The sequence below is a fragment of the Schistocerca americana genome, chromosome 1 (assembly GCF_021461395.2).
Source record: "Schistocerca americana isolate TAMUIC-IGC-003095 chromosome 1, iqSchAmer2.1, whole genome shotgun sequence".
NCBI classification, from domain to species: Eukaryota; Metazoa; Arthropoda; class Insecta; order Orthoptera; family Acrididae; genus Schistocerca; species Schistocerca americana.
In genome coordinates, this window is record NC_060119.1 from 342,782,135 (window position 1) to 342,804,855 (window position 22,721).

Sequence of the window (22,721 nt, forward strand, 5' to 3'; positions counted from 1 at the left end):
CAGGGTCTCAATGTTAACCTTAAGCTCCATCTACAAAAATTCTGTCAATCCAATGAGAAACGTTATACTTTTCGTGGTGGGGCAATGTTTTTAAAGTTTGCAACGTAACAGAGTCGCGAAAAAGTCTCACGCTAAAACTTGCAGCTGGTGTGGTCCTTTTAGCGTTATCGTAAGATCTATACTGTTCTTCTGGAAGGCTATAGCTTTTAACATGGGCTGGGGGTGGTCCTAACGTAACAGAGACGCGAAAAAGTCTCACGCTAAAAACTTGCGGGTGGTGTGGTCGTAGCGGTTAGCTGGCGACGTGGGTGTCCGTCCCTTATCGTAGGGCCTTCTCGCTTAACACGGTTCTGCTCTCGGCTTCTGTTCTCGTTTCTCCCCTCGGAACTGCGTCTGTCTCACAGTGGGAGGGTATGACATGCATTTAGGCATTCTTCTGTTAGTCTGTGGTATTCCATTTGCTCACTCGTTTCTCGTATTACTTTGGTTAATTTTATGTCACGATTTATTCAGAGCTATGTGACATACTACTGGATTTGCTTATCATGTCAGGGTTTTCATGGAAGGTGTTGGAGTTGCCTGACACCTTACAATTTTTTAATAGAAAAACAGTGGTAATCCTTAATTATTTAGTTGTAAAGTTGCAGAAACAAGGTACAAATTTTTCCACATAAAAATGTCAATAGAAAGGTTTAAAACACAAGCTGGAAGAAATCTAGAACATTGTATAGGTGGAAGAGACTGGAGTACACTGGGAGGTTCTGGATAACTTTTGAAGTGGAAAGAGTGAGATTTCAAAACGACATTTTAGAGTTTCAAAGGTAGGTGTCGACTCTGACCATGAGTTATCTGTTCAAATATTAATATTAAGCTGAAGAAGTTGGATAAAGATAGGAAACTTGGATAAGTTGGATGAACCAGTCATTGTTGAGAGTTTCAGTGGTAGCATTAGGCCACGACTAACTGAAACAGAAGAAGTATGATGTTACCTTGTGATTTTGTAATTTATTCCTTGCTGTTGCTACGTGGGCTGACTGGTTGCGTAAGGTCTTCTTATCGCAGTATAGTGCCATTTATGGGTTAACCTCATAAAAAAATATATGGCACTTGTCTTTATCTGTCCCTGTTAATGTGTTAGTCACTTTCTTATGAAAAGTTCCTAGTATTTAATTAACACGGACCCACATGTAAATAAATTAAAGTTCGTAAGACCAGAGAGATTAAACGTTCTTGTTGTATTTCCTGTGAGAATAGAAGTCTCTGATCCCATGTTGTTGTTGTCTTCAGTCCAGAGACTGGTTTGATGCAGCTCTCCAAGCTACTCTATCCTGTGCAAGCTTCTTCATCTCCCAGTACCTACTGCAACCTACATCCTTCTGAATCTCTTCAGTGTGTTCCTCTCTTGGTCTCCCCTCTACGATTTTTACCCTCTGCGCTACCCTCCAATACTAAATTGCTGATCCCTTGAAGCCTCAGAATATGTCCTACGAACCGATCCCTTTTTCTAGTCAAGTTGTGCCACGAATTTCTCTTCTCCCCCGTTCTAGTCAATACCTCCTCATTAGTTATGTGATCTACCCATCTAATCTTCAGCATTCTTCTGTAGCACAACATTTCGAAAGCTTCTATTCTCTTCATGTCTAAACTATTTATCGTCCACGTTTCACTTCCATACAGGGCTACACTCCATACAAATACTTTCAGATAAGACTTCCTGACACTTAAATCAATACTCGATGTTAACAAATTTCTCTTCTTCAGAAACGCTTTTCTTCCCATTGCCAGTCTACATTTTACATCCTCTCTACTTCCACCATCATCAGTTATTTTGCTCCCCAAATAGCAAAACTCATTTACTACTTTAAGCGTCTCATTTCCTAATTTAATTCCCCCAGCATCACCCGATTTAATTGGACTACATTCCATTATCTACGTTTTGCTTTTGTTGATGTTCATCTTATATCCTCCTCACAAGACACTGTCTGTTCCGTTCAGTTGCTCTTCCAGGTCCTTTGCTGGCTCTGACAGAATTCCAATGTAATCGGCAAAGCTCAGAGTTTTTATTTCTCCTCCATGGATTTTAATTCCTACTCCGAATTTTTCTTTTCTTTCCTTTACTGCTTGCTCAATATACAGATTGAATAACATCGGGAAGAGGCTACAACCCTGCCTCACTCCCTTCCCAACCACTGCTTCCCTTTCATGCCCCTCGACACTTACAACTGCCATCTGGTTTCTGTACAAATTGTAAATAGCTTTTCGCTCCCTGTATTTTACCCCTGCCACCTTCAGAGTTTGAAAGAGAATATTCCAGTCAACATTTTCAAAAGCTTTCTCTAAGTCTACAAATGCTAGAAACGTAGATTTGCCTTTCTTAATCTATTTTCTAAGATATGTCTTAGGGTCAATATTGCCTCACGTGTTCCAACATTTCCACGGAATCCAAACTGCCGTGGCACATTAAACTGACAGTTCGGTAATTTTCACATCTGTCAACATCTGCTTTCTTTGGGATTGGAATTATTATATTCTTCTGGAAGTCTGAGGGTATTTCGCCTGCCTCATACACCTTGCTCACCAGATGGTAGAGTTTTGTCAGGGCTGGCTCTCCCAAGGCTATCACTAGTTGTAATGGAATGTTGTCTACTCCCGGGGCCTTGTTTCGGCTTAGGCCTTTCAGTGCTCTGTCAAACTCTTCGCGCAGTATCGTATCTCCCATTTCATCTTCATCTACATCCTCTTCCATTTCCATAATATTGTCCTCAAGAACATCGCCTTTGTATAGACCCTCTATATACTCCTTCCACCTTTCTGCTTTCCCTTCTTTGTCTAGAACTGGATTTCCATCTGAGCTCTTGATATTCAAGCAAGTGGTTCTGTTTTCTCCAAAGGTCTCTTTAATTTTCCTGTAGGCAGTATCTATCTTACGCCTACTGATATACGCCTCTACATTCTTACATTGGTCCTCTAGCCATCCCTGCTTAGCAATTTTGCACTTCCTGTCGATCTCATTTTTGGGACGTTTGTATTCCTTTTTGCCTGCTTCATTTACTGCATTTTCTTTCTCCTTTCTTCAGTTAAATTCAGTATCTCTTCTGTTACCCAAGGATTTCTATTAGCCCTCGTCTTTTTACTTACTTGATTCTCTGCTGATCCAATAGTTTTACGTTAATAATACATCGCACTTTAATGAAAGTGTTCTCACACTATCGCTCATATTTATGTTTTAAATATTTATTCTCTGTCGTATTGATTTCAGTCTCCTATTGCATGTGCCAATATATTGCTAGTCCACGTTAGGAGCACGAAAAATGAAGTCTCGGGGTCATATGTGAGCGAATAATTTTTATGAAAGAATGAAACGACGTTCATTCAGATATATAGTTCACCCTTTGAAAAGCACTCATACACACAAGAGCGACAAGATACACAAGACAGGAAAAAACAAGAGACAAGGACGTCAAGAGACAAGTTACACTACTGCTAAAGAGCTTTTGTTTTTAAACTATCATTATTCTTGTTACTCTTAATATTACTTTTTCTATCTTTTGTTGTAAAAATTCCTCGCGTATTACTTTTCAAAGTCGGAATAACATAAAAAATATTTTTGTTCTTAGGTAATTTTAATCTTATGATCGGTTACAACAGCAATACAGCAGAAGAGAAGATGGTAGCTTTGAGAGATGAAATTCTGAATATAACAGGACAACGACTACGCAGAAAGACGAAGTTCACTTAAAATATATGAACGATACATGACACCTTAGCTGAATCGAAGTCAGGGATACAGAAGAATGCAGCAGTCGAAGTAGGCCAAAGAGCTTACGGACAGCTAAAAATGATACCGGCAGAAGATGTATACCACGAACGGCTATAAGAAATATGTAAAGCGATAGAATCGTGCATGACTACACGAAAGGCAGATACCACCGATAGGAAAATTAGAGGAACCTTTTACCGAAAGTGAAGCATCTGTAGAATGACCAAAATCACAGATGACAAGTCAGAACAAAGTTAAGAAACGACGGCTCAAAGGTGGAACGAATATACACAGACCCTACAGATTGTAGAAAAAGGGGATAAAGATTTAAAACATAAATATCAGAGATAGTGTGAGAACGCTTCCATTAAAGTGCGATGTGTTGTTAACGTAATACTATTGGACCAGAGACTTCTGTTCTCGCAGGAAATACAAAGACAAACTTTGGAGAAAAGGAAGACGAAGTCTATGAAGATCACATGTGTTACGCCATGATCGAGAAGAATTTGACATATCATTGGAAAACCTGAATCGAAACATGGCACCCGGATCAGATGACATTTCTACAGAATTATTGGAACACCGTTGGGATTAATGTAAAACCTCAATATCGAAGAAAGTAGGTGTTGAAAGGTGCCGGTACTACTAAATTATTACTTTAATAAATAGTGATTGCGGAATACTAACATGAATTGTCTGCAGCACAATGGAACGTTTGTAGGAAGTCGACGGGAGGAGAATCAGTTTGGGTACAGAAGAAGTGTGCGAACACACGAGGCAGTAGTGAGCTACAGGTACAAGGATAGTACTTCAACTAATACAATGGTAGTTGTAAAGATTACTGTATGTATAAACCGCGATCCACAATGTAAAGCTTTCTCAATAACTCTTACAAACAAATATAACCGTATAGTTAGTTACACATTAATAATACGAAAAAATTTAAAAAAATAATTATAATTCCTACGGCAACAGTACTTCAAACATTTTCTCTAAATTATGAGCAATTATATAAATCTACATTACAGCCTCGCCGCTCTCTATCTCTAAATGAACAATCCAATGAATTACAGTACCAGAGGTCGGCGCTATGGTGCGACTACATCGGCGTGTTGCGCGCACAATACAACAATCTTGCATCTGATGAAATAACGCTTCAAGGAGAAATGCTAATAAAACAAAGACTTACAAATTGAAAATAAAAGACGCATTAAGCAAATTATGTGAATAAGGAAGTCTTGAGGCGAATTTGCTACGTCTATGCAAAATTTGGTAGACTCTCGGAGTAGTTAATCCGACAGCTCAGGGGGCAGAAGAGGAAAAAGGAAGAGTCAAGACGACAGAATAGACGTATGTAGAGTATTCAATACACTGAGCATTTCGGGTCCAACAACGAAGGGACCTGCACAGTCTATAATATACTTTAATGCGTTCTTCATACATTCTTACAGAGAAAATGACTGACTAACTTTAATAAAGGTACTTTTTAAATACTTATCTTACTATAATTAGTAGCTGGAGAGATGCTTGTTTTGTGAGGAATGTAGAGGCAGTAAATAATTTTCATTCCTATGGACATGTCAGTAGCTAACTATGAAGGAGAAGAATGTAACTTTAGGTATATTTGAAGCTAATAAATTAAGGCCTGTAGGGTAAATGCATTTGAAAAGAAAATAGCTAGTGCCTTTCAAGTCTGAATCTCATGGTATTCCAGAACCAATGTCCAGTCCATATGATTTAAATGAGAAATAATCAGAAGACCAGGGCCTTTGAAAGATTATAGGTCTCAGACAGGTTATAAGTTTTATGGGATAGATGACGGAAGTGAATTTGTTCGTCACAACGAAACTCATACCCTATTGATGAATTGCTACAGCACACAGAGACGTTAAACGCATCGTATTAAGATAACACAAAACGTTCAGGAACTTCACGAAAAGTTAATATTGAGCACAATGAAGTCTTTTGAATACTTTCACTTTTGACCACTGAGTTTAAGTACAGTTTCCTGTTAATATGAAATTTGTTCTTTGTAGCTACTAATGCCTTCGTATCTTTTCCTTAAACTACCAACTACAATGTGGCTAATTTCTCGTGAAGTCACACACTGAAATAGATATCCTGGGTAATAATCTTTCCTCTTGTGTTAAGTTTGTTGTTGTAGGTAGCCATGACTTTGAGAACAGTACTGCTCTTGCTTGTGGTGCTGGCGTCTCCAGCGCTGGGTCAGCTACTGGGAATTGGGTCCTGCCCCAGCGTCACTGCGATGGCCAACATCGACTCGACTTCTGTGAGTACACCTAAGTCCGCTAGCTATGATGGCTATTCATTGGTACCTCAACCCACATGACTTAATCCACTTCACAATAAAGACACCTGAAATACATTACGCTTCAAACAAGAAGCTGTAGTTACGAAATCTTCACGGGTTATCAGCCGAGTGGCGTCGTCTTCTAGTCACAACGTTTCAATGGATTGCTTATCCACCATCTTCAGGCGTGTCGTCGCCTGAAGGTGATGGATACGCAATCCACTGAAACGTTGCAACTGGAAGACGACGCCACTCGGCTGATAACCCCTGAAGATTTCATAGCTGAAATACGCCAAGAAAGCCTGCAATCGTAAGACACTGTATTTTATATCATATTCATCCATCATTCTCCTTTTTAGTACGTCACACTACATAATTTAAAAATATGTTACAACAATTGGAACTCCATTAGAGATACCTGCTGTGTTGGAGCTGTTTATGTAGCCTTGGTGAATGAAATATTTCGATGTAATACATGACTGAAGCTTGTTGGCATGTGATACAGCTGTGAAAACTGGATTAAATATACCTGTGATGGCAGTGTTCACGTAATCAGATTGAATGCAGTATTTCGATTCAGTAATGATTGAAACTTCTTGCCAGATTAAAATCATGTACCGGACCGAGTCTCGATCCTGGAATATGCTTTCGCAGGCAATGCTCTTACAGACTTTTTTCACCTTACCATATTTATACTTAGATTATTTTTTTTAAATTATGGATTAAAACATTTGTCTAAAACCAACACGGAGCAAAAGTTTGTATCACGTTGGTTGTCTGTAGCGCTTTTTTCGTGAATAAGGTTTTTTCTGTGCTTTTTGACAATCTACATCTACATCTACATTGATACTCCGCAAGCCACCCAACGGTGTGTGGCGGAGGGCACAATGCGTGACACTGTTTTCGAGTAATGGTGTGCGAAGAGATTTTGCTGCCGAGTTGAATACAGTGCAACGGTGAGTTTTGCAAAACTTCGGCAGACGTACGGAGACAGTGTTTTGTCAAGGACTCTGGTGTTTCGGTGGTTTAAGGCTATAGCAGAAGGAAGATGAACCTCGCAGTGGAAGCCTTTGGGTTTCAATAACTCGTGTAACTGGCGACAGGGTCCAGGATCTAATGTGCGCAGATGATTAGCTGACAGTCAGAATCATTACGGCTGAGATGGATTTGAGTCACACCACCGTTCATCAGATATTGATCAATGAATTGAGATGAAAAAATTCAGCTCTGAACCGGTTCCGAGAATCCTCCGGCAGGACAAGTAGGACGTGAGGTGTGACAGGTGCGTTGACGTTTTGGAATCGATTGAGAATGTTCCCGGTTTTCTGGTACGTGTCATTATCGGTAACGGAGTTTGAGTGTTTGAGTACGATCCGCAGATCATAGATCAACTGAATGCTGATATGCTTTTTTTGATAGCTGGAGAACTGTTCATAAAGAGTCTGTGCCTCAAGACCAAGAGGCTAAGAAACTATTTTACCGAGAAGTTCTTCAAAGACTACACAAAAAGGATCACGCCTGTAAGTCCAAAAACAAGGACCAATAGTATGTTGCTTCATGACAATCGCCTTACACAGCAGTTTCAGTAAACCGGTTGTTGTCCAGAAAGAACATATTTACGGCTTCTCAGCGTCCTTAGTCGCTCGTGTTGGGTCCCTGCGACTTTTTCCTCTTTACGAGACAGCAAAACACTAGTCAAGGGACGTTGCTTTTGGGACATGAACACAACATTCAAATGGCAGCAACCGATCAGCTGAGAGTTATTCTAGTATCCAGCTTCGGCACTGCTGTGAGGAGTGGGAAAACCGTATCCAGCACTGAGTAGCTTCCCAGGGCAAGTAATTTAAAGGGGGTCACGTTCAAATCGCAGTGTTACTGGGATAATCTTATTCTTTTGTTTGCACTGGTAAAGTGCCTTTGATGAAATTTCAGTTTCACGGATTAGCTTAGTTATAGTATATTCCTTATTTTTTTTCGAACACCAGCCAATACGTCTCTCAAATCTTGACAAATCAGCGTAGATGTGGTTGACACCGCCATGTTTTGATTCGGATTCACTGAACTGTGGAGCGCAGGTATTTTCTAAGATTCCAAAACCTAATTTATTCCTTAACCACGATAAAAGATTCTGCCTGTACATAACCTTTTGGAACGAGTTGTTTGGCTTTCCGTAGCTGGCAGGTGACGTGTGAAAACATCTGTAAATATAAAGATTATGCAAAATTTTAATGTATAGGCTAGAATATGTATCTAATAAAGGCAAATATTGCTTCTGCGCCGTAACAGCTTGAATTCTCAATAGGCGAACGTGACTATCGAACCCAACTTTTATATTACAACATCGTAAAAGGAAATTGACATTCTTACACCCACGAAACAAACCGTTAAATCAGCCCCAGTGTTATCTACCTAAGTTACACACGTAGCTTAAAACCTCAATGCAAATTATAGGCCTCTTAACACTGTCAACAGACCAAGGTACTGAGATACCCAGGCACGATTCAGGGCGCCCCCTCACAGCTGTACTTACGTCAGTAGGGCTCTCTTCTTTCCATAGTTTACACTAGTTCTCCTGGGCACCTTGCTTGATTAGCTCTTCTGGAAGCACTTTCTCTCAAGAGAGCTAGTCCAGCAAGGTGTTCGGAGAACTTCTGAGCAGTTTGGAAAGAAGAGAGCGTTACTGACGGAAGTACATCTTTGTGAGGGCGCTCTGAATCGTTCCTGGGTAGTTCAGTTGGCAAGAACACGGTTTGAGAAAGGCAAGGTCCGAGGTTCGAGTCCTAGCACAGCATGGCATACACTTTTCGTCTGCCACGAAGTTGTAAAACAGCACCTACACATTAAAAGAGTAAAAAATGCACTCACAGTCACAGCAAGTATCTGTAATTATGTTTTGATCTGTTCTGTTTACGATACAAAACACTGTTAGCTTCTGCAGTAAAGTACACTCCTGGAAATTGAAATAAGAACACCGTGAATTCATTGTCCCAGGAAGGGGAAACTTTATTGACACATTCCTGGGGTCAGATACATCACATGATCACACTGACAGAACCACAGGCACATAGACACAGGCAACAGAGCATGCACAATGTCGGCACTAGTTCAGTGTATATCCACCTTTCGCAGCAATGCAGGCTGCTACTCTCCCATGGAGACGATCGTAGAGATGCTGGATGTAGTCCTGTGGAATGGCTTGCCATGCCATTTCCACCTGGCGCCTCAGTTGGACCAGCGTTCGTGCTGGACGTGCAGACCGCGTGAGACGACGCTTCATCCAGTCCCAAACATGCTCAATGGGGGACAGATCCGGAGATCCTGCTGGCCAGGGTAGTTGACTTACACCTTCTAGAGCACGTTGGGTGGCACGGGATACATGCGGACGTGCATTGTCCTGTTGGAACAGCAAGTTCCCTTGCCGGTCTAGGAATGGTAGAACGATGGGTTCGATGACGGTTTGGATGTACCGTGCACTATTCAGTGTCCCCTCGACGATCACCAGTGGTGTACGGTCAGTGTAGGAGATCGCTCCCCACACCATGATGCCGGGTGTTGGCCCTGTGTGCCTCGGTCGTATGCAGTCCTGATTGTGGCGCTCACCTGCACGGCGCCAAACACGCATACGACCATCATTGGCACCAAGGCAGAAGCGACTCTCATCGCTGAAGACGACACGTCTCCATTCGTCCCTCCATTCACGCCTGTCGCGACACCACTGGAGGCGGGCTGCACGATGTTGGGGCGTGAGCGGAAGACGGCCTAACGGTGTGCGGGACCGTAGCCCAGCTTCATGGAGACGGTTGCGAATGGTCCTCGCCGATACCCCAGGAGCAACAGTGTCCCTAATTTGCTGGGAAGTGGCGGTGCGGTCCCCTACGGCACTGCGTAGGATCCTACGGTCTTGGCGTGCATCCGTGCGTCGCTGCGGTCCGGTCCCAGGTCGACGGGCACGTGCACCTTCCGCCGACCACTGGCGACAACATCGATGTACTGTGGAGACCTCACGCCCCACGTGTTGAGCAATTCGGCGGTACGTCCACCCGGCCTCCCGCATGCCCACTATACGCCCTCGCTCAAAGTTCGTCAACTGCACATACGGTTCACGTCCACGTTGTCGCGGCATGCTACCAGTGTTAAAGACTGCGATGGAGCTCCGTATGCCACGGCAAACTGGCTGACACTGACGGCGGCGGTGCACAAATGCTGCGCAGCTAGCGCCATTCGACGGCCAACACCGCGGTTCCTGGTGTGTCCGCTGTGCCGTGCATGTGATCATTGCTTGTACAGCCCTCTCGCAGTGTCCGGAGCAAGTATGGTGGGTCTGACGCACCGGTGTCAATGTGTTCTGTTTTCCATTTCCAGGAGTGTATGTTAATGCCACTGAGTGAACGTCCCTTAATAATAGTAAAAACTTATTACCCGGTAAAGCGTTCATTAGACCTACCAGACTGACGGCACTGTCATGTTTGCTATGAAGACACAGAAAGGGAAGGTGGCACTCGGAATCGGAGTGCTGTCACGTGACAATGCAGTGCCGCGTGTAACAAGTAAGCACTGACTGGCACTATTATTAGACAGTGCTCCTCACACACTATCGCTGTGACACGTATTCACAGTATGTGTCCAAATAAACCACTGGCCGCTTTAATTCAGAATTTTTCATTTTTTGGTGAAAATCTAATGTAGTATTCTTTTTTTAAGAACTATGTCGTTTCTTTCGCACATTATTCTGGAACCTTCTAAAATCAAACACCTTAGACGAAACCGTTTTTCTCAGAGTCACCATGCTAGTCTCGAAGCCCATTTCTGTCAGTCTGTGAAGCTATATCAGAACTGGCATTTTTGTGTACTGTTCATAATATGGCAGAAATTTTTGCCTAATAACCTATTTATCCATATAGTCAATGGGATATTTATTGTGTGCATTTTGCTTCTTCTTTGGGACAGGTACTTGAATCCCACTCCAATCAACATTCTGTTCCTTTTGCAACAACGTGTACACCATTCTCTCGCTGGACTCTAAAATTTAGTGACATTATGAGCAAGTCTTAATCTTATCATTTTATCGATAGTTTTCCACACTTGCCCTGCAACTTGACGATGTGCACTACTTAGGAATGGAATCTAGCTGCACCTAGTATCGAGATCATGACGCTTCCCACTGCTGGGTCTACGATTCGTATTGTCGACTAACGTTATAAACTCATAGACCGCAGTTTCCTTGACAGCTCTGGCAGTGCGTCCAGTGATTTCTGTAATTTACGCCAGACTTTTGGTTTTTCTGTTGACAGCTGCTGGGCACGTGGTACGAGTACAAGCGCTACTCGAATTCCTTCGAGCTGGGCAGCAAATGCGTCATCGCAAGCTTAGAAACCGCCGCAGACAACAGCACCATCGACATCACCGTCTCCCTGACCAACTTCTTGTAAGCAACTCCTGCTGCTCACCTGTCTCGTATCACTATTAGCTCTGAACAAGACAAGGAGATCGCTACAGAAAACTACGTACAAGGATTTCTAAGACACTATCGACTAATATTATAGTCTAACAAGAAATAAGACACTCATTACGTTCTCCGACTGTTTCTCTAATCATTGACCGGTTTTCGTTCCCAGCAGCGTAGGAGATTGCCAGGTGACAAATGAATATGGGAACCACAGATAAAATATGTGACTTACAGAGATATTAGTGATGCAGGAACAAAGTGCTTAAAAAGAAAAGTATATCATTGTTTTATTCTGTTGAGGAAACACTTGCAGCTGAAAAGCAGAACAAAAAAGTCGTTGTCAGTAATGTAATCTAAATTTCCATGGCTGAAACTTACTTTAACAAGGGAGTGAGATAAAAATTGTCTTGCATAATTTAAAACATTACGCCATCTTACTTTTAAATGTGATTGTTAAAGTAAGTTAAAATTAGGCAAGTCTTAGATTATAATAGTAAAATCCACTTTATTCTTATCATTTTTCAAACTGAAGTGATTTCCTTTATACATTAAAAATGTAACACTTTTCCTCGTAAACAATCTGCATCACTAATACATTATGCGATCGAAAGTACCCGGACACCTGGCTGAAAATGACTTAGAAGTGAGTGGTGCCCTCCATCGGTAATGCAGGAGTTCAATGTGGTGTTGGCTCACCCTTAGCCTTGATGTCTGCTTCCAATCTCGCAGGCATACGTTCAGTCAGGTGATGGAAGGTTTCTTGGGGAATGGCAGCCCATTCTTCATGGAGTGCTGCACTGAGGGGAGGTACCCATGTCGGTTGGTGAGGCCTGGCACGAAGTCGGCTTTCCTAAACATCCGAAAGGTGTTCTATAGGATTCAGGTCAGGACTCTCTGCTGGCCAGTCCATTACATGAATGTTATTGTTGTGTAACCAATCCGCCACAGGCCGTGTGTCGTGAACAGGTGCTCGACCATGTTGAAAGATGCAATCGCCATCCCCAAATTGCTCTTCAACAGTGGGAAGCAAGAAAGTTATTAAGACATCAACGTAGGCCTGTGCTATGATAGTGCCACGCAAAACAAGGGGTGCAAGCCCCCTTCATGAACCACGCGACCACACCGTAACACCACCGCCTCCGAATTTTGCTGTTGGCGCTACATACTCTGGCAGATGACGTTCACCGGTCATTCGCCATACCCACACCCTGCCATCGGATCACCACATTGTGTACCGTGTTTCGACACTCCACACAACGTTTTTCCACTGTTCAATGGTCCAATGTTTACGCCCCTTACACCGAACGAGGCTTCGTTCGGCATTTACCGGCGTGGTGTGTGGTTTATGAGCAGCCGCGGGGCCATGAAATCCGTTTTCTCGCCTCCTGCCTAACTGTCATAGTAGTTTCAGTGGATCCTGATGCAGTTTGGAATTCCTGTGCGATGGTCTGGAAAGATGTCTGCCTATTACACATTACGACCATCTTCAACTGTCGGCCTATACGCTTTTGTGGTCTACGTGTCCCTTCACGTGTCCACTTCACTATCACATCGAAAATAGTCGACGAAGGAATGTGTATGGGTGTGGAAATCTCGCGTATGACACGAGTGACACCCAATGATCTGACCACGTTCGAAGATCGTGAGTTCCGCGGAGCACCCCATTCTGCCTCTCACGTTTTCCAATGGTTACTGAGGTCGCTGATATGGAGTACCCGGCAATAGGTGGCAGCAGAATGCACCTAATATGAAAGACGTATGTTTTTCGGGGGATCCGGATACTTTTGATCATATAGTGTACCTATGTAAGCTGGACGTCCTTTTATCTGTGATTGTAACCCAATTCGTGACTGAATAAATAGTAACTGTAGAAGTTCAAAAGTTTTTCACTTCTTGATACTTACGTAACTGTTGAAACCATTGTGGCCACTTGTTAAAGTCTTGCAATCTTCGGATGATGTTTGCTTAATACTTTTCCTAACATTTCTTCAGCAGAATTGGCTGGGACTGTCAAATGTCACTCTCCAGTACTTCTGGTGGCACACAATATGAACTTCTGTAGGAGGTGATCCTCCCCCAGATTCTGATTGAGTACGAGCACAAAGCGCTAACCTCCTTAATCTGGAACTGTACAAAAATTATACTTCTCTCGTTTCGTTGTCTTTTTATGTGATTCATTTCTCTTCTACTGTCGTTAGCAGGGCTGCCAGGACTATGAAGGCCAGCAAGCTCCATTGTTGTCGCCACTCCAGGAAGGCACCGCGTCGGAAGTGTGGGTTAGGCCGGCTGTTGAACAGTCGGCGTGACCGCTCCGACACCCATCATCAGGGCCTCGAAGGCCTGCTGTAGAGTCGAAGCAAGGCGTGAAACCTTATCGAGAACTGCAATCAGGGTGCCGCTGAGCGAATCCAGGTCGCCAATGGTCGCTGTTGCGGTTGTAGTGTGCAGGGGCGATGCTTCCGCGCGGCCGGCGACTGTGACACATGCCGTGGTCCTGTTGGGCGCCGAGTTTTCCCCCCTGGGTGGGATCGTCTCGCTGCTCCTATAGCATGCTAGCCCTAGCTTGCTTTCTGGAGCACACGCTCCTTTGTCTACCGCCTTTTCGGTGGAAGTGGTGACTGGAGTCACTTCAGTAGGAGATGTCATTCCCACTGTGATTTTCCCTTTGTTACCTGCAGAGGTTGTTCACTACGGCACAGCAATCCTAAATCTGCGTGTTTTGAGGCTTTATTATTTCTTGTTGAAACTACTGTCAAGTTTGTGAATTGCTATAGGTCCTAACATAATAAAATTCACTGACATTGAGGTTCTCATTGTGGAGAAGAACCATTACACATACTTATTCAGAGAAGCTATAGCAATTCACATACATAATAGTTTCAACACAAAAGAATTAGGCAGACGGATCCCAGATTCCCATGCTGCAGCAAACGAACGTTGCAGATAACAAGGGGCAGGTCACCAAGGAAAGGCCGTCAGATGTTGATGCAACAGGTGCATATTATCTCTGCCCACAGATTCGACTGCAGTCTACCACCACAGTTGAGAATCAACCTTTGACAACTCTTGGCTCAACATCAGGCAAAGTATCAAACAGACGACAGCCAGAGATGCTGACAAAGAAGCCTACTTTTCTACATTTATCGTGTTTTGCCAAACACTGACAGTGAATTCAGTTGATGTAGATCTGTTAAACAGAAAATGGTGCAGTGAGTGGAAGAAAGCACAGATCACAAGAGGGGCATCAGAGATGATCCTAAAAACTATCGTCCCATCTCATCGATGTCCATCGGTCGTACAGTTCTGCAACGGATTCTGAGATCAAACACAATGAGGTACCTCGAACAGAATGATACCCGTTCCAGCCAGCCTAGGTTCCAAACACACTGATCATGTGAAATACAACTTGCACTTTTCTCACATGGCATCGTCACATACGCTTATTTCAATGCAATCAGGTGAACGCAGTATTTATTGACTTCTGAAATCATTTGAGATGAAATCACATCAGTGAAGAGTAACAAACGTGCGATTGCGTTAATTATAAAACAAAATTTTTGACAGGATGGAGAACTGAAGAGTAAGGAGGATGCAATATGTTATATGCAGTATGTTATCTTCAATGGAGACTCATCAACAGAATTAGAAGTAGCTTCACATTGTCCTACGAACCATTGTTCGTATTGTATATTGATGACGCTATAGAACAGGCCTTTGCGCTCGTGGAGTATGCTCGTGCTCCAGAAGCACAGCTATGTCTGCTTAGCGCTCTGACCTCTTCCATCATTGCTCTATTCTGAGCAGGTGCGCGAATGATACAGCTAAATGCTGAAGGCTACACGTGCGGAAAGCTTAAGAAGACGTGTTTGAACACAGTGTATCTAATTCTTAGAGGCGAATATTGCAGGATACTTCTGTATACAGCAGTTTATCATTTTTTTTTATTTTCAACTTTTTATTTTTCTGCCAAAGCAACAACTTTTATTAGTTGATTAAATAAATATATTAAATAGTGCTAATACGATGAGTAGAACTAGAAAAAAAACTTTACAATACAAACAGGCATTTAACATAAAGTTGTGATGTTTTAGAATGTGTAATATCTTTAAAACTTGATTCGTGATACAGTCAAAAACAAGAAGTTTCATGGTCTAAAATACGAACGCTGGCTGCAATTCATAAATTTCATAACAGAAAAAGAGACGTTCATAACCATGTGTTTAATCAAACATTGAAATAGTTTTAGCGGCTTCTCTGTACAGCTGAGGATAGTGCTCTTGGGGTAATATTTGATTAAAGTATCGTAATTTGCTTGACTGGACAAACAGATCACTGAACTGGGCTCTAACACTATGTTATTCAGCTAAAGTAGGAAGTAATAACGTAGCAGCAAAAACCGAGAGCAGTCTGGCAGATAAATCGAAATCCGTCTTTAATCATGCAGTGTCTTGGAATCTCTTTTAGAACGTTTAACGAAACGTGTCAATTAACATTCCGCCCAACCGCGGAAAGTAGGTACAAATAACACCGTCTATATTTTTTCCACAAAGAAATATTACAGAGAGAGTTTCTCTTTCAGAAATCTCATCTGAATCCTTTTTTTTTTTTTTTTTTTTTTTTTTTTTTTTTTTTTTTTTTTTTGTGGGAAGATTGTATCTTGCATCGTATAAGGGGGAGAAATGTCTACCACCATTTTCCGGAATTCGGAAGTGCAGAATCGTGATTATCAAGATTACATAAGGTGTCACGAGTAACGTATTCATGTGTGAAGGCTCTTACGAGAACGACCGTTACCGGACTAAATTCGTCATATCGCACGGACCTAGCCAGCACCTGATGTGACCGTATGGGATTTCACAGTTTCGTAACCACAACCAACAGCGGGAACGCCTTGGGCTGATGAGGATCGGAGCCGCCAGGCAGGGAAGCCGCCGGCGGTGGAGCACGCACCACCGGGTAAACACAGGACGAGTCGGACGACAGACCAACGACAACTGACAACAACCCACCACGACCGACTATGAGCGACACAACAAGGAAGAGATAAACAACGGAGGCTTGTGGAAACCACAACACCAAACACCAAACGTAACTCCACTCGGAACCAGAGCCAGGCAAATGTCAACAATGAGCAACGACCAGAACGCAGTACCGCCGAGATAGAAACGAAATCCAGAGCGAGTACCAGACTGGCTGGACTAGGGCAGAGCGGGTTCCTATATACGAAACTGGAGGGAGCGGCTATTGGTCGCTGTCTGCACGTGGCTTACGGGTGGCGCCCTCGCTGCGCGAGAGCCGCTGCGCGGAATAGCCGCCGCGGATGCGGAACCCTCTATGGGCTGACCACGTCCATTTGTTCTGGCGCGTGTTCGACTTCCGCGGCGGAAGGTACTAGATCCCTCCCCCCCCCCCCCCCCCCCGAAATTGGTGCATAGGGGCGGAAATGCCACGGGCGATGCCGAGGCGGGCGGAATGAGGGCACGGGTTGTGAGACGCTCGGTGGGACCACTGGGGGAGGGGAGGGCAGACTGTCTGCGGCATCCATCAAGGTGTCACCAGAGGGCAGGCGGTCAGTGGGCGTCTCTATACCCCGGCGAGGCGGAAGGGGTGTCTGCAGAGCTGGCGAGGAGATGGAGGTGGAGGGGAAGGGCTCCACCATGAGGGACGTGTCTGCACCAGGAAGCAGGGAAGGCGATGGGGGAGGAATCAAGGCAGGTGCCCGAGGGTGGAGTTGGTTATGGTGGGGACGCTCGAGCCCTCTGTGTGTCTGCACGGTCGTCACTCGCCGCCCATGAGCCACTGTTACCGTAGCGGGCGTCCATGCAGGTGTGCCGTCATAGGAGCGGGCCCACACGGCCATGCCCAGGGCGTAGCGCCGGGAGGAGCGAGAGCGGCGCCCAGAAGGGGATGGTGTCAGCAGATGGAGGAGGGTCCGAGGTTGTCGCCCGTGAAGGAGTTCGGCAGGACTATGACCGACCACCGGCGTAGTGCGGTAGGTGCCTAGAAACAAGGTGAGGGCCGAGGTGGTGGCCGACAGCTCCACTGATTTCAGCAGCTGCTGTTTGAAAGTGCGGACTACGCGTTCCGCCGCGCCATTGGATGAAGGATGGAATGGGGGGAGAGCGAATGTGTTTGATACCGTTAGTGGAGCAGAAGGTCTGGAACGAGGACGCTGTGAATTGGGGCCCGTTATCTGTGATCAACGTCTGAGGAAGGCCTTCAATGGCCAACACCTGGGCCAAGGCGGTGAGGGTGGCGTCAGTGGTGGTGGACGCCATGCGAACCACATATGGGTATTTTGAATAGGCATCAATGATGAGGAGCCACATGAAGCCTGAGAAGGGGCCTGCAAAATCGAGATGGGTCCTGTCCCAGGGTTGGCTGGGTGTTGGCCAGGGCGCGAAAGATTGTGGAGGACTAGCCCGATGATGCACACACACTGTGCAACCACGGACCAGGTGCTCAATGTCTCCATCGATCCCAGGCCAATAGACATGTCGTCGAGCCAACGCCTTCATGCGAGACATCCCCAGTGTCCGCGGTGCCATAAGTGCAGGATGGGGTGGCATAAGTCTGGAGGGATTTTCACCCGATGGGCGTCCGAGTCCGTGGACAACAGGAGGACGTCCTCCATCACCAAAAGCCTGTGTGAGACGTGACGCCACGTGCTGAAGTCAGTTTTCAAACGTCGGGTAAGGTAGGGAGGCCAACTATGGGTCACATAGCGGAGGACTTGCCGCAGAATGGGATCCCTGCGCGTGGAAGCGGCGATTTGCGTGGTTGTCAGAGCAATCCATCGAGAGTCTCCCGGCGGGCAGAGTCGATGTGGAAGCACAGGACTTCCTGCTGGTCGAACGCCGGATCGGTCCTGCTGGGGACGTCACAAGGCATCTGCATTAGTGTGTTGACTGGTGGGCTTATAGCGGATGGTGTAAGTGTAATTACGTAAGAACAACGCCCAGCGCTGAAGACGCTGAGCCGTCCATTCTTGCAGGTGTGAATGGGGCCCAAAAAGCGACACTAAGGGCTTGTGATCCGTGAGGAGGGTGAACTGCGCCCCAAACAGGTAAATGTAAAATTTCTGAAGTGCAAAAATAATGGCAAGAGCCTCCTTTTCGATCTGAGAGTAATTCCTTTGCGCAGGGGTTAACGTCTTGGATGCATATGCCACAGGTTGTTCCGACCCATCCTCATTCCTGTGTGCTAGGACTGCCCCAATCCCATACGCTGAGGCATCGGCCGCCACCACCAAGGGACGATCCGGAGAGAAAGGCGTCAGGCAAGGGGCAGATTTCAGCATCGTCTTCAGGCGGATGAAAGCCTGATCGCAGGCAGAAGTCCACGTGTAAGGTACCCCTTTGCGACGCAGGCGATTTATGGGATGCGCGACGTGGACGGCTTGGGGTAAGAACTTAAAGTAATAATTGACTTTCCCCAAAAATACCTGGAGTTCGGATAAGTTTTGTGGACGGGGAAGGGCATCGACGGCTGCGACATCGCGGTCCGAAGGGCGAAAGCCATCTTTACTGAGCCAATGTCCTAAGTACTCCACTTCTGGTTGAAAAAAACTGCACTTCTCCAGTCGACAACGTAAACCCGCAGCCTGCAGGGGGTGAAATAAGGTACTGAGGTTGCCCAGATGTTCCTGACGCGTGCGCCCCGTGACTAAGATATCATTGAGGTAATTGACACAAGCCGGTATTGGTTGCGTAAGTTGCTCGAGATACCGCTGGAAAATCGCAGGGGCAGAGGAAATGCCAAACGGAAGACGCTTGTATTTATAGAGACCGAAAGGCGTGTTGATGACGACGATGGCCTGCGATTCCTCATCCAACGGCAATTGGTGATAGGCTTCTGCCAGATCAATCTTAGAAAAGTACTCGCCACCTGCCAGTTTAGCGAGAAGGTCTTCCTGTCGAGGAATGGGATAAGTTTCGACCAAAGACTGAGCGTTGACCGTAGCCCCAAAATCCCCACAAAGACGAAGCGATCCATTGGGTTCCTTGATGACCACTAAGGGCGTTGTCCAAGCACTCGATTGTACTGGCTCGATAACCCCCCGCAGCCTAGAGTCGATCAAGTTCCTGCTTGAGGGCCGCACGCAAAGCTACCGGGATAGGCCGAGCCCGACAAAAGCGAGGCCGTGCGTTCGGCAGTAAAGTGATGTGTGCCTGGAAATCGGAAGCGCAGCCCATGTCTGCCGAAAACAGGGAGGAAAAGGACGTGGACAGATCGTCTAGGTCCTGAAATGGAACCGTAGTTGAAACGAACTGCACTTCGTCTTGAATGGAAAAGCCAAACCGTGCAAACGCATCTAGTCCAAAAATGTCCGAAGCCGATGGGTGGTCCACCACAAATAGGGTAAGAGGCCGGGGAACGTTTTTATAGATGGCCATGACAGAAAACCGCCCACGGAGAGGGATGGAACCGTCGCTGTAGGCGACCAACCTCCAAGAGGGTGGAATTGTGGACACCCGAGACGTGCATACGTCGTCAGATTGACCAAAGAAACCGTGGCCCCCGTATCGACATGGAAACGGACGTCCTCGTGAAAGATGCGGAGGGTGAGGAATAACTTTTGAGCCAATGTGTCGGTCCGAGGGGCGACTACGTGTAAAGCATGGACGGCCTCCTGTTGGCGCGCAAGGGCGGGACGGGGGCGGGTCGAGCGGCTACGACAGACAGATCGAAGGTGGCCCTCTTTCTCACAGAGGGAACAGGTCTTCCAGCAATGGGGACAGTCAGCTCGAGTGTGGGCCGAGAAGCACTGGGGGCACGACGAGAGAGGGCCACTCGGCCGACGTCGAGGGGCGACCGGCGGTTTGGACGCCATAGAGACGTCAGACAGTGAGGAATCTCGACGGCGGTGCCCTCTGGTGACTGCGCCCCGTCGACGGCGATAAGGAGTGGAGCGGGAAGCGGACTCGACCGCTGCCACCTGGAGCCGCGCCATGAGACGTTCGTTCGCCGCTTGAGTAATTTCGAAGGAATGGGCAATACGCAGAATGTCTTCCAACGAGGGGTTGTCCAACTTTAACGCCGCAGTGCGGACCTCTGGATCGAGCGCCAGTTGAACGACCACATCCCGAATTAAGGAATCTGCATATGACGCCTTGCACTACTGATTGGTGCATGTGAAGTTGCACTTGCGGCTGAGGCCTTGCAAATCCTTCACCCAGGAACGGTAGGACTGACCCGGCTGCTTATGGTATTGATGGAATTCCAAGCGAGATGCAACCACGTGGTATCGCTGGGAATAATAGTTAGTTAGCAACACACAGATCTCGTGAAAGGAGAGAGCCATGCGGTCGGCCAATGGTGCCAACTTGCAGAGCAAGAAAAACGTGTCCGGTGAGGCCCAAGACAAGAACAACGACCGCTGCAGAGAGTCATCCGACACCTGAAATGCCGTGAAATGTTGCTTCAGACGATGCAGGTACGTTTCCCAATCCTCTTTTGCGTCGTTGAACGGTGGGAACGACGGCGGACGTGGGAACGTGTCTGAAAGCGGGGCACCTGGGGAAAGAGGAGGGAGGGAATCCCACTTATTGACCCTGTCTGAGAGAAACTGCAGCGAGGTCTGTAAGACCTCCAACTGCTGCTGCTGCTGTCGCATGAGCTGCTGCTGTTGCTCTAAGAGAGTGAGTAATTTCTCCTCCATACTCCTATGTTCCGTTCACCTCGCCGCCAAAATGTTGTAACCACAACCGACAGCGGGAACGCCTTGGGCTGCGGATCGGAGCCGCCGGGCGGGGAAGCCGCCGGTGGTGGAGCACGCACCACCGGGTAAACACAGGACGAGTCGGACGACAGACCAACGACAACTGACAACAACCGACCAAGAGCGACTATGAGCGACACAACAAGGAAGAGATAAACAGCGGGGGCTTGTGGGAACCACAACACCAAACACCAAACGTAACTCCACTCGGAACCAGAGTCAGGCAAATGTCAACAACGAGCAACGACCAGAACGCAGTACCGCCGAGACAGAAACGAAATCCAGAGCGAGTACCAGACTGGCTGGACTAGGTTTTTTTTTTTTTTTCTTTATTGTTATTTTCAAACCCGTACAAACAGGCAGGCTGTCAGCAGCATGGTACGCCGCTCTTCAGCCGTAGAGGAGATAAAGAAAGAACAGGAAGAATACACAAATGTGACATAACGGTGGGTAATAAAACAGTAGACACATAAAGACAAACACGGAGCCGTTCACACTCGACGATAATTCACTACAAACTGTTGTCACGATGCACTAACACTGAAGATGGCGATGGCACAGGCGAACGATGGAGTATGATGGGAACACTGAACACTGAACATGACGGCACTCACGAGACACTGATGGCGATGATCTCCGGCGCGCGAATGTCCACTCAGCGTGTACGAGTCCGGGGACCTGCCAAGAGAGGAGGTGGAGGAGGAGGAAGGGGAAATGGGAGAGGGGAGAGCAGAGATGCCATGGGCAAAGGAGAGAGGGGGAGGGAGGAAGGGGGAGGGAAGCCCGGAGGAGAGGGTAGGAGGGAGGGGGGGAAAGGAAAGAGAAGGGAAGGGAAAGGGGGGGAGGGAGGGTGCCTGAAGGAAAGGACACAGGAGGTGGGGGGGAGGATCAAAGTTGATAGGAGGGGTAGATGCAGGGGAGGAGGACATCATCAGGGAGGGGAGCTGGCGGAAGCCACCTTGGGAGAGGGTAAGGAGGGTGGAGAGATGGAGACCGGGTGGGACGTGGGAATACAGGCGCGGCAGCGGGCGGGGGTGGGAGAGGATCGGGGACACGAGCGGGTGAGGAGGATCAAGTTTACGGGAGGTGTACAGGATCCGTATTCTTTCAAGGAAAAGGAGGAGGTGGGGGAAGGGGATGTGATCATACAGGATCCGCGTGGGGGAGGGGAGATGGATGCGATAGGCAAGCCGGAGAGCATGGCGTTCAAGGATTTGGAGGGATTTATAGAAGGTAGGGGGGGCGGAGATCCAGGCTGGATGGGCATAACAAAGGATAGGGCGGATGAGGGATTTATAGGTTGTGAGGATTGTGGAGGGGTCCAGACCCCACGTGCGGCCGGAAAGGAGCTTGAGGAGACGGAGTCGGGAACGTGCCTTGGCTTGGATCGTCTGGAGATGGGGAGTCCAGGAGAGGCGACGGTCGAGGGTGACGCCAAGGTACTTAAGGGTGGGAGTGAGGGCAATAGGACGGCCATAGACGG

General features: G+C 46.5%; 1 protein-coding gene across 1 annotated transcript in view; it reads left to right on the plus strand.

Moving 5' to 3' along the window:
- Window positions 1-22,721, plus strand: part of LOC124625136 (apolipoprotein D-like) — a 51,502-nt gene that overhangs the window by 10,731 nt on the left and 18,050 nt on the right. The window contains exons 2-3 of the mRNA XM_047149150.1: window positions 5,912-6,050; window positions 11,363-11,496. Of these exons, the coding sequence (XP_047005106.1) occupies window positions 5,931-6,050; window positions 11,363-11,496 (254 nt within the window). The 5' untranslated portion in view covers window positions 5,912-5,930. The remainder of the gene's footprint in view (window positions 1-5,911; window positions 6,051-11,362; window positions 11,497-22,721) is intronic.